We start from the raw sequence: 13,382 nt of genomic DNA, 5'->3' as shown, positions 1-13,382 counted from the left end.
TCACTGTGTGAAGTCTCATAACTCTGTACCCAAGAACCTCAATGACCTGAGGGCCACCCTTCAAAAAGAGTGGGATGCCATGCCTCAGCAAATAAGTCGACTTGTGAACAGCATTAGACATTGTTGTTGTTGAGCTGAGCTGCAGGCCACGCCCCTCTGCCTGAGTGCATCAGGCCTGGGTGTGTCTCAGCAGAGAGCAGTAAATTGAGTGCACCTGGAGGTGTTCCTGTAATCAGGAATGCTTGGGAAGACACACTCACAGAACAGCGAGGAGGACAGTGTGGAAATGTTTACAGGATCTGGACATTGGAAATAGCTTGTTTCAAAGAAAGAAGAAGGAGCCGGTGAGCTTTATGTGCCAGATCTTTGTGTTGTAAACTGTGGACTAGCCATGTGATTGCCATGTGATGTGTGAGTGAAATGTAATGTGTTCTTCTGTTGGGGTGTTAAAAATCATGTGGTTAAAATGCAAATCAGAGTGCCATATACTTAACGTCATGTGGAAAAAGGCAAGGTAAAGATGTGTATTGTAAAACAGCGAAAAGTAATTTGTTAAAGGGGATTTCGTGTGTACGGAAGTTTAAAGCCGCCAAATTCTGTAAGGTTGAAATTATTATTTAAAATGTATTTGCTTAATTTGAGTGTTGTAAATATGGGTTTTCTATTTTCCAAGATTAAATTCTAAGTTGTAAAAATTACTTAAAATTAATTAAATTTAAATTAAGTATTTGATTTTGGGTTAATTGATTATGGTTTCTTGGGCTACATTTTTTTTCTAAAACTTGTATTTGTGTTTGTATTCAAAGGTTTTTCACCTGTTCGGCCTTGACAATTTTCAAAATAAAAGAAAGAAAAGGAAAAAAAAAGGATCTCGGTCATTGAGTGAAATCCAGTCAGTCTTCCGAAGCAAGCCGACCTTTCAAGTGAGGGGAAACTTGACAGTTGTAATTAATGCTCAAGAGCACATGAAAAGTTATTGAGACATCAACATTTTTTGTTGTGGTATACCCACCACTGTTGTTGTTTTCTTTCCATCATTTTTTTGAGATGAGGAAATCACCATTGCATGCTTGTACTTAAATGCCCTACTTTCATGACATAATATCACTGCAGCGTGAAATTTTTACATTTCAAATAAATTTCACTCGAAAGCCAAATATCCCTAACTTTTTGTGAGTAGTGTGTACACACTGATTAGAAAAATTAAGGGAACACCTAAATCACACATCGGATCTTGATCAAGGAAATATTCGAGTTGAAAACTTTACTGATTGTACATTGCACAATTTGCTGATTACAAAATAATGTAACAGTCAGTGGAAACCAAAATTATCAACCAACTGAGGACTGAGGATTCAAAATCACACCGAAAATCTAATTAAAAAAATGAAAATCACAGGCTGATCCAACTTGCATGAATTTCATCACAGCAACTCATAATGTGACTCAGTAGTGTGTATAACCCCTGCGTGTTTATATGCACTCCCTACAACATCATCCCAGACCTGGATCAGGGCATCGGTGAATTCCTGGTCCCATACATAATGTCTCACAGATACTCATTTGGATTTAGGTCAGGGGAATGTCAAGGCCAGTCAATGGCATCAATGCCTTCAACATCCAGGAACTGCCTACACACGCTGGCCACATGAGGCCAGGCATTGTCTTGCACCAGGAGGAACCCAGGGCCCAATGTACCAGCGTAAGGTCTGCTCTGAGTATTTCATCCCAGTACCTAACAGCAGTCAGGGTACTATTGGCTATGACAGGACGTCTGTGCGACCCTTCAAGGACATGCCTCCCCAGACCATAACTGACCCAATGCCAAACTGGTCATGCTGGAAGATGTTATAGGCAGCATAGCGTTCACCACAGCGCCTCCAGACTCTTTGAAATCTGTCACACGTGCTCAGTGTGAACCTGAGAAGAGAATGGGGTGCCAGTGGCGGATCTGCCAATTGGTGTTCTCTGGCGAATACCAATCGAGCTGCACGGTGCTGGGCTGTGAGTATAGGTCCCACTAGAGGATGTCGGGGCCTTATGGAGGCTGTTTCTGACAGTTTGGTCAGAAACATGCACACCTGTAGCCTGCTCCTCCTGTTCCTCCTTGCACAAAGAAGCAGGTACTGGTCCTGCTGCTGGGTTGATGCCCTTCTACAGCCCGGGACAGCACTCTTTGTGTAACGGCCGGTCTTCTGGTATCTCCTCCATGCTCTTGAGACTGTGCTGGGAGACACAGCAAACCTTGCCACTGCACATATGGATGTGCCATCCTGGAGACTACCTGTGCAACCTGAATGGGCTGCAGGTACCGCCTCATGCCACCAGTTGTGACAAGGACGCTAACAGAACTCAAAACTAGAGACGTATCAGTCAGGAAGGAAAGGGAGAGCATTTTTGGGGGTTGTATTGTCTTTGCCTCTCCATTGCACCTGTTGTCACTTTCATTTACACCAAAGCAGTTGTAACTGAGTCATTTGTGCATCCTAAATGGACAGATTGATATCTCTGAAGTTTAGCTGATTTAGTGTTATACTGTGATCGATCCCTTAATTTTTTTTTTAGCAGTTGTATATATAGTATAGATTATATATAGATATATCTGTATATATATTTTTTTATTTTGTGTTTTTCATTCTCTTCCATGTCTCCCTTTATACTCCTCTACTCTTAATCTTAAGGGTGATTGTGTAGCCATAAACTGATGAATTCCAAGGCATCGCTATGGTATATGTATACCATAAAAATACAATGTGTCATGCATTGTACTTGTTGCATGATGATGATTTGAAATTAAAAAACAAAACAAACAAACAAAAAAATAAATATTAATGTTATTTTGTTTGATCCAGGAGGCTCATCCCCATCCTGAGTTCTATGAGAGAATCATTCCTACACTGAGACATAAGGTAGGGTCCATCATATCCTTTGATACTGCATGAAAAGTAACATTTCCGTCAATTTCCGTCACTGTAAATTGCCGTGGAAGTTCTCTCTCAGCCCCTGTGACCATGAGGTGTTAAAGTGCAAATGTAATGCTGCAAGCTATACAAATGCAAATTGGAATTGTGTGTGTGTGTGTGTGTGTGTGTGTGTGTGTGTGTGTGTGTGTGTGTGTGTTCTGTGCCTACAGAATACAAAGATTTTTTTTTTTCCATGAGGATTTAAAAGTGTGTTTAAATAATTTTATAGGGTACATACAGGATAAGTGTCCTGACTCTCAAAAGCTTTAAATTTCCACTTAAATTGCTAAATCAAATTGTGAAAATTAAAGGATCTACAGTTCTTGGACACCGGTCACAATTTTTCGCATTTGGCCACCACACCACCAGATGAACAATGCTTGCGTGATTAGCTTGCAAAATTCCAACAGGGTCAGTCCACTGATGATTCTTTAAGTAGGAATAAAAAGGGAACACACCAAAGTAACTTTTCTTTTTTTTATTTTCGATGATGTCAGTTTAAAGAAGTTTACATGTTTTATAAAATATTCAGGTACAAAAATAGAACATCAAAGTACCTAAAAAAAATCACAGCATGTTTTTCTTTCTACGCAACAAAAATGGTCTCAGAGCGCGCGACCTCGCATATGATTGGACGCCTCCTCTGACGCAATGACGTCGGCAGAAAACGACCTCGGCGCGTCTGTGAATGCGAATCGTGTTTGGATCAGAACAGTTACGTTTCGGGTCCTGCTAAACTTTAACTCTGTTCATACAATGGCCGGACGTCGTCTTCAGTTCACCCCAGAAGGCACTCCTCTGTGATGAGCGGACGGCCTGGCTGCAGAGCAACCATATTCAGAAAGTCCAAACAATTTAGAGAAGAAACTGCTGAGCGCCTTCATTGGATTGTCTCGGCTGCTAACACAGCTGATCGCGCAGTTGGCGAGGAGAATGGCTGAGATAAAAGCCAGACTGCTTGCTCTGGAGGAGCAGCCCAACCGAACTGCAGCTGTTGAGACGAAGAGACGGGTGCATAAGTTGCAGTAAGTAACGTTAGAATTTAGTACTACATTGTGCAGTTTTTAGGGCGCCAAACCTTTATTATTCTTATTGCACTACGTTCCGAACATTTGGTAACCCTTCACGTTACATTTAACATTACAATGTATTTTGTATTTTAAAGGAAAAGGTGCGACGTCTGCACAATAGTGACGGAAACAATAGGCGATATGAACCTGAGCAGGGGTAAGTTAATTAAATACACAGGAAATATTCTGCAGAATATAAGTAAACGTAAACGTTGCATGACCTGTACTTTTTGTGTTTTACAGACTAAACTCGCCCCACAACGAAACAGTGACGTCATATTTGATGGCACTTTAACTGCGAGTCCAGACATGGATGCTGTGGAGAGAGAAGTCCTTTTATGTAAGTTTTTTTTATTTATTTAACCCCTTTCTGTTGTTTCTTGTTGTTGTTGTTGTTTTTACTTTCCTGAAGCCTGTTTTAATTATTTCAAACCAATATATATTTTCTTCCAGCGGCCTGTAAGACATATTATGAGACGGTGCGGAGGAGCTTCATGTATGCCCAGCCAGCTCTTTCAGGTCAGGCAGCAGCTGTGAAGATTTCAGCTCGCAGCAGACAAAGAAGGCAGCGGGTAAGAGTTCCATGAATGCTGCTTTATTTTCACAACAATGTATAAATGGGCTGAATTTTATTTATTAGCTGCATTGTTTTTGAGAAACATTGTCACATATGTTATCACGTGTTATTGTTTCTTTGCAGTACTATTATATTAATACCTGTATTTACAGCTTCTGGAAGCAAGAAGGAGTGTCCTAGCCACCCAGCAGGAAATAGATTTTTGGCAGGGGGTCACTGCTGACATGATGTTTCATGAGGAGGATGACACCGCGGAAGGGGAAGCTGGGTGGGTCGTAAAGCCTCCATCTTTCCACAGTCAGAGGCTCTACCGACTCTGCCAGACACTTCAAGAGCGGCTGGAGAGTGACCCAAAATATGTGGCGACACACCGCAAGAGGCTTTGCATTGAGTCCCCATCAAAGCAACCAGCACCAACTGTGTATGACCCAGAGGCAGCAAAAAGGCATTTTCAGAGGCCTTAGGCATGCACGTTAAAACAGCGGCATGGCCCAACCCAGAGACTGTGTGAACCCCCACATTTCCTTTCTTTTTTTTCCTTCCCTTGTTAATGTGTGTGGCACAAATTCATTAAAGACTTTTTTCAAAATGTTTCTGTCAACTGTGTTCTACTGTGTGGTAGTGTAGAAGGTGGATCGCCAAATATATCAATGAATCATCAATCAAATAAAATATATTTATCATCTATATTTTATATATACATAAATATAACAATATAATAATTATTTTTAATATATTAATTTATGGGCTGCACGGTGGCGCAGCAGGTAGTGTGCGCGCCTCACAGCAAGAAGGTTGCCGGTTCGATCCCCAGGTCAGGCAGGGCCTTTCTGTGTGAAGTTTGCATGTTCTTCCCATGCATGCGTGGGTTCTCTCCAGGTACTCCGGCTTCCTCCCACAGACCAAAAACATGCTCATTAGGTTAATTGATGGCTCTAGATTGTCCATAGGAGTTGCTATCCAATCACATGAGGGTTTCCTTTTAAAATGCCTGTGGAATCATCCAATGGTTGTTTGTGAAGTCAGCAGGCCAGCCTGAGTAGATCAACGTCGGTAGCATTCATGTGCTAATTAGAGCTATTTGCACCACGCCCCCCGCCGACAGATGGTTAGTTTCCGACGATATTCGGAGCCGGCAAAGTTCCCCGTAAACTTGCCGTAAATCGCCGAAAATCAATGAACTTCGCGGGAATTTACGGGTCGAAAATGTGGTTTTTCATGCAGTGTGAGCTAAAAGTTTGAAATGAATATACTGGCAAAGACTACATTATGGGGTGTAACAATACTTAATCACTTGGTCAGAAAATCCCTGTTGCAGTCAAACCAGGAGAGTTTACTTTACAGGGGGAATTTTACTGAATTTATTCTAATATTTCCTGTTTATTCCAGGCAAGTATTGAAAGACCTGCATATATTTTTTTGTTTGTTTGTTTGTTTTTTGAAGGAAAATTGCTAACAGGCCACATATGCACACAAGTTTTTCCAGACCTCCCAGGTTTTCCATGCTTTTGGACCCACAGTGCATGATCTTTAGGGTGTAGCCACTAGTACCCTTTGCCCTTCAGTCTGAGGACAAAGGGTACTAGTGGACACAGGTTTGAGAGACATGGAAAATGGGATGAATCTTCATGGAGGCAGGGAGCCTGAGGGTGACAGACTGAGGATTGATTACTTTAACAATGGGAAATGGGCCACTATGTCTAGGGAAAAGTTTACATGACTCAGTTCGTAAAGGGATATTTTTAGTGGATAACCAAACAGACTGACCTGGCTTGTAGGCAGGGGCTGAGTTCCTGTGAAGATTAGCAGATGATTTCTTCACCATTTGGGTGCGCTTGAGGGCAGTCTTGGCCTCCTTCCAAATCCTCCTGATGTTAGCCATATGATCTGCAAAAGCAGGCACAGCAATCTCCTTCTCCTGGGCTGGGAACGGGGGGGTTGATAGCCAAGGGAGACCTTGAAGGGAGAGAGGCCACTGGCAGAGGAGATGAGTGAGTTGTGTGAGTATTTGATCCACAGAAGGAGACAGCTGCAGTTAGCAGGGTTCTTGTGGTGAGACAATGCAGGGCGGTCTCCAGGTCCTGATTTGTTTTCTCCGTCTGGCCGTTGGACTGGGGATGATAACCAGAAGTTAAACTGACCATGGCCCCCAAGGCTTTGGCAAAAGTCTTCCAGACTTGTGATATGAATTGGGGACCACACTCTGAAACAATGTCCGTGGGGGTAGCATGTATGTCAGATGACATGCTGAGTTAATTGTTCTATTGTTTCAAAGGCAGATGGATGTTTGTGTAGGGGAATGAAGTGTGCAGTCTTAGAGAAGAGGTCGACGATGGTGAGTATGACAGTATTACCGTTAGATGGAGGCAAACTAGTGATGAAATCGAGAGCAATGTGGGACCAGGGTCTTCTAGGGACAGGCAGAGGATGGAGGAGAGTCGATGGAGCAGGGAGATAGTGCGGTTGGCTCCGGGATGACAGGCGAGACGAGTGGAATGTGACCAGTAAAGGACCTGAGAACAGGCTGACGGAGGGACAGAAAGTTTATTGGGGGTTCGTTACCCAGGTCAGGGTGCTGTTGTTGGGCCTCCTGAACCACACACCCCTCAGTTCCCCAGGTGAGAGCTGACACTACCCGATCAGTAGGCAGGATGATATCGGGGGAGGGGGGTCTCAGGCTTAGATGAAGAGAACTGATGAGAGAGAGTGTTGGGTTTTGTGTTCAAGGAACCAGTTCCATAAATAAGGTAAAAGCTAAATCTGCTGAAAAACAGGGCCCACCTAGCTTGTCTGGAGTTCAACCGTGTAGCTGTCTTGATGAGTGCCAGGTTTTTATGATCCATCCATACTATGAAGGGCTCTTCAGTCCCCTCCAACCAGTGTCTCCACTCCTCTAGTGCCAGTTTCATGGCTAACAGCTCGCGGGTTCCCATATTCTAATTTTGCTCTGCGGAGGATAGACGAAGTACCAAAATACCGGGGCTGAGGTGAAAAGCCTCTTGAGTTTATTGAAAGACCTGTCTTCCTCAGCTGACCAGGTAATTTCACTTTGGAAGAAGTTAGCTTAGTCAGTGAGGCGGCAATCTTATTATAGTCCCAGACAAACTTTCGATAGAAGTTTGCAAAACCCAGAAATCGCTGCAACTCCTTTCGGGTTTCCGGGACAGGCCACTGCTCCACTGTTTTCACCTCTGGGTCAGCTTTCAGGCTTCTCTCCTGGATGACGAAACCGAGGAAGGAAACAGACACGCAACAAATCCAAGACAAAATGTACCTTAGCCTGGTTGGAGAGAAAGGAACTGGGACACTGCTTAAAGACTATACTGCACTGTAGTAGGAAATGCCGACATCCCAGTTCCTGTCAAACGGTTCTGGATCACTGATATGAGCTTCATTTACCAACTGGGATTCAGAAGTGATTAACTGATGCAGAAGGTGGTGATGCAGTGTACCAGTCAGGTGAGACATGTGCCGATCGAGTGAGCTCAGAAACCTGAGCCACCATGTACTGGCTCGATTTGCACAAGGCTTGGAGAAACTGCTCATACATACCAAGTAGCACACTCTGACTGGTAAAAGGCTTTTTTCACCGGGTCTGCTGAGTCCATGGTGGCCGAATTATTCTGTTAGGCTATGCCTTTAAATACAATAGATGTTGGACTCAAAATGCAGACCGCAGACAAGGGTTTGTAAAGAAAACAATTTATTAACAATAGTGGCGAACAAAAGCGCACTCATAAGGAGTGGAAAAAACAATAAAAAACACACACTCAAAGAGTGGAGCTAAGCAAACACAAAACGCACTCACGAGTGGAGATATCAAACAAAAGAACACCACACGGTGGGTTGAGGCAGGACAAACGCTGGACATGGCTGGTAGGCACTGAAAAAAAAGAGCACACATGAGTGGCAAAAGAAAGAGACTATTCTAAGACTCACAAAAACACTGAGTGCAATTGACAAAAGACTGGAGATATTCACAAGACAAAAACTCTGGGAACTCATGGAAGAGGTCAGGATAATTCGGAGACAGGCACAGCTGAGAGCCTTCCTTAAATACTCAGCCCTAATCAGGCTCATGTGCCCCAGGTGCGCTACTGGTAGGGTGGAGCCAGCTGGCTGCCAGGACACACCCAGCTAAAACAGACAGGGGAGACACATAAGACCCAGGGAAAAGGGAAAAAGAGAACACTAGGACCAGACAAATTAGTGGATCCTAACAACTACCATGCCATGGTAGAAATGTGTCCACTGGTAGAGATTTGGTAATACTGTTTCCACTGCAGGAGCTATCCCTTACACAGTGTCATTCACATTGTATCCACTGCCCTGCTACACAGCAAGTGAATGAGCTTGTTCATACATGAAGTGCAGCAGCTCTTTTCTGCTTGATATTACAGGGCTAGGCTAATTAGGGTGCTACAGACAGCTGCAATACTATTGGGAATATTATATATCACTTTCTACTCTTACAATGACATTGCAGATATGTCCAAAAACATGCAGTATTGATATCAATGCAAAAGTCCTCCCCCGCCGCTGCACACTTTGCCCAGGTAGCAGAGATCCACTAGAACAGATCCTCATATCTAAACAGCTGAATAAATGGAATGCCAATTACTCCAAAAATAACACATCTGAATTATTTGAGAGTACCAGCAATACGTGCACTGGAACACTGTTGTCATGTGGTTAGGGTTGAGATGCGCAGTTTGCTGTGGTTTAGGCACTAAAACTTCTTGATTAGGTTTAGGCACCATACCTACTTTGTTAGTTGTAGGCAACAAAACTAATTGTCTAATTAATTGTTGTCTTTCGGTTTCACATGGGACACAAAGCACGGTCTCCTGGGTAAAAGTCCTGTGTTTGTTTGACACATCCAGCCATCCCACCGTCCTCTATATGTGGACTTTCTTGCATTTTTATACTGCCTGACTTACCTAACTTCCTTTTTTTGCTTTTCCTATTAGAATTACTTTGGCCACTACAGATCATTACCTAACAACAACATAAATATTGAATATATTAAAAAAAACACATAGGTTTTTGAATATCTATTTTTGTGCATGTCCATAAGGGAGGAAACCAATTCAACGAGAGACATAGGCTACTACTTAATGTCCTATACTGTGATGTTTATGATGTGATGTTGAATTTTTTGTCGTAAGAGTTTGACCTACATTTACATTTACAAACAGTGAATGTGGTGTTGTGTGCAGTTTCCCATGGACCCTATTTTCACATTTTTGTGTCTAATGGAGACGACCATTTTTGAAAGTGGGCCAGTGTTGAGCAAGAGCACTGTACCCCATAAAATGAGCTACAATGTAATCCCTTCAAGCACTGGTGCACCACCAATGCACGTGCACTGAAAGTGTTTACTTTTGCCACTGACAGGCTCTGATTATTATTCCAAGTGTCTGATGAGATTTGGGAATTTTTTTTGTTTAAACAGAAAAAGCTGCTGTGTCACTGCTACATCCACCATCTTTTCCAAGTATTAGATTATAGTAAATTGTAGGGGAATTAGGTCATTAAACCTTTGGGCTTAATATTTGCACTTGCTAATATAGAAAGGGGCACCAACCTTCATCAGCTCAGAAGGATTTTATTTATTCTTTTCTTTCAATGCTGATTTAATAATAATAATGAATTAACGGTAGATCAGTTTCATCATCTGAAATGTAAGCTCGCGATTCAGTGATCATCTATTTCCAACTCAAAAGGACACTGACAACGTCAAATGAATATTTAGTTACACAATAAATGAGAATGTATATGAATAATGAATAATATGATGAATAATATGGATTATATGATGTAATGCAAACAACTGGATGAAGAAGCTATAGCAAGATAACAAAAGGAATGAGTTTGGCAATAGTGAGAAGTAGTTTGAAGAAAAATGAGGACGCAAATGTAGAATTAATTTCTTAAATTAATGACTAGGCAGGTCTAATGAGAATTAAGATAGTTATAGCCTACGACACCAACTTTTATTCAGTGCAGCATAGAAAATGCCTACTTCTGTGCCAGCGGCGCTCCGATAATGGTCTGTCCCGGACTGGCACAAAGGGGGGCCCCGATTGTGGTTCCGATCTGCACTGCGGTCCGAGAACCATTCAAACTTTGGTGTTGAGAGCCAATATTGGACAGAGGTGCTTCAGGGGCTGGCCCTTTGGTGTTGGTAACAAAAGAGGAGCGGCACTTTCGGTTGCTATTTGAGCCAGGCAGATGGGTTGAGGCTGGCTGCAGGACTTCGGTCCAAACAGGTTGACGACTGTATGGCAAAACTTCTCAGTTAATAATAAAGTTGAGAATACTTTTGATTGGTGGGCGAAAATATATACAAAAATATTATTATGTTATTGCCTTAATGGTTAAAGAAAAGAAGAGTTTGGCTTTAACTTTGAAAAAGTCATGCAGTTTAACATGGCGAGCTAAAATTGAAGTTACACAAAGACTGGAAAAAGAACTAGAGAAAAACATTTTTCTGAGGGGAAGCGGAAAACAACTAAACGTGAAGCAATGAAGTGAAAAGTAAAAGTGAGTAAAAAATGAGCGCTTGCGGCGGGCTGCTGGGAAATGTACCTTCTGGCATTCTGGGGCGTGTCTGTGACAAACAGGCGTCGCTCACGTTAGAATGATTTACAGGTGAATGCTGTCATTTCGTCCAAAAATTTAAAAAAAAAAATGTTCAAACGTTCACTAAAGATTGCGTGCGGTTGACTCATTTGCTTCTCACTATGGTCAATCACAGAGTTTAAATGATCAATTTTCAACATTTTCGAACATCAAGATTGTTTACAACATGTATGTTTACACCGATATACATGCATCAGACGCATTTCATTGATTAATGGCAACATTCTTCAATACTAATACTAACTAATACGATAACTAACAGTATAGCTAACTTATAGAATAAAGGAGCAAGGAAAGGCAGATTATATTTGGTGAATTAAGCACTACTAATTATAACTGTCTAATGTCATGTATCTGAAACCTAACTGCTTCTAATCTCTAGATGGCAGTATGGTTCCATGGTAGAAACCCAGACAACACTGCTTATGAGAGTTAAGATCATAGTTATGTCGTTTTACAAGCTCAAAAGCATTGATACCATACACACTGTGAGTTTAGTGCTGTCGGAACATCCAAAGTTGAATCAAACATATCGTTTGCATTATCCTGATGTGGTAGAAAAGAAAGCACACAGACACAAAAACAGTTTGCTACAGGAATGTCTGATTTACAACTTGTCAATGTTATCTGGTTCTTGAGTTCTTTTGAGACCTGTTAATTGTCCATCCTGACGGTTCTAACGGCTTCATCTGGTGTTGAGCTGTAAGAAAGGATTAGCTTCTCCATGAAAAACAGTTTAACTGATAGGTAACCCTTTGTAGTTGAAATGTCCCTCCTTCCCAGCTCTCCAGAAGGAATGTGAGAAGGAAAGCTGAATTGGAGGTCTCTGGTTCTGCTACAAATGATCCATCAAAGTTCATGATGGGCACCAATTCTTCAAGTCAGCTTTTACATACTCTTCTATCCTCTTAGGATGTCGGTCTCAACACTGATGCTGTGGCCTACCAGTCCTCCTCTACTTCATGCCATTCAGATGGTCAGACTAAGTCTCTAGCCTTCCCCCTCCACCATCACTCCTCCAGGGAGAACAACTATGCTTACTCCCTGTCCTCCAACTTCCAAGGTCTCAGGTCCATTCAGGTCTTTTCGACCTCAATCAAACAGCCAGGTGAGGAGAGAAACCACTGTAAACCAACTAACTCACTAACTTGGTTAGCTATGTATTAATTTGTGTTTGTTTATGTTATATTAGATTAACTTAATAATCACGAACATGGTTGGTAGGTGTGTCTTACTCTCACATTCAACAAACATAGTAGATTGGTGTATATGAATGTTGTATTGTGTAGGATATATTTTGTGGTGTTATATATTGTGCATTAACGTACATAGAACCTCAGTGGCCTAGAAAACAACGGGTAGATGTTTTGACATGGTGTTTTACTGCTAATGTGTTGCTCTTTAGAATTCTGACCATAGAACCCACATAGCAGCTGCCCAATAGGTGCCCAGTAATTCTGTGCTCTCTACTTAATATACCATATTTACAACACCCTGCACTGAAAACTCACCCAGAACAACACTTCCATCCAGCAAGTTGCCCTGTTATATGGCAGCCAACTGCAGGCACCATTAAGGAACACAGTCATTCCCTTAAAGATATCAACCTCTTACTTTCTGCCTGCATGTTTTTGTTGTTGTTTTTACAGCATTTCTTTTTTACTCTACACTTTATACCTCCACAAAAATTGAATTATGGTTACTCACAGAAATTGAATTTGTGAATTGGTACAGATGATTGTTATCTCTGTTTCAGAGAACTGCACTATCTGTGAAATATTCCGTATCTCTGCCCACTGCCTCACCTGCCTCCAGGGGCTCTGCTCAGAATGTGACAGACTGTACCACTCCTACCCTGAGAGGGCCAACCACCATCGAACAACTGTCACATCATCATCACCATCTTCCTCACCCCAAAACAGGAACAGTTACAGGTCCAGATTAATAGCTTTGATCCCACTGGACCACAGCCAGTGCTGGTTCTGACTACTTGTCAGTCAACTTCAAGTAACAATTTATTCATTAACTATTGAGGTAAAAAGTCAGCTGCTGTATATGTCAGCACCATTAATTTGAGGAGTCCCTTTCTTTGCTGGTCAGCTGCCCTATTTCCACCCCCTGTGGTTT

At 42.1% G+C, this 13,382-nt stretch overlaps 1 protein-coding gene across 1 annotated transcript in view; it reads left to right on the top strand.

The window, feature by feature from the left end:
• Nucleotides 1-13,382, top strand: part of rnf31 (ring finger protein 31) — a 150,507-nt gene that overhangs the window by 36,948 nt on the left and 100,177 nt on the right. Inside the window, exons 5-7 of the mRNA XM_070974644.1 lie at nucleotides 2,853-2,909; nucleotides 12,168-12,363; nucleotides 13,012-13,189. Of these exons, the coding sequence (XP_070830745.1) occupies nucleotides 2,853-2,909; nucleotides 12,168-12,363; nucleotides 13,012-13,189 (431 nt within the window). The remainder of the gene's footprint in view (nucleotides 1-2,852; nucleotides 2,910-12,167; nucleotides 12,364-13,011; nucleotides 13,190-13,382) is intronic.

This window comes from Chaetodon trifascialis, chromosome 11, assembly GCF_039877785.1.
Source record: "Chaetodon trifascialis isolate fChaTrf1 chromosome 11, fChaTrf1.hap1, whole genome shotgun sequence".
In the NCBI taxonomy this organism is placed as follows: Eukaryota; Metazoa; Chordata; class Actinopteri; order Chaetodontiformes; family Chaetodontidae; genus Chaetodon; species Chaetodon trifascialis.
The sequence above is the reverse complement of the archived record's forward strand: the minus strand, read 5'-3'. Positions and strand labels throughout refer to the sequence as shown.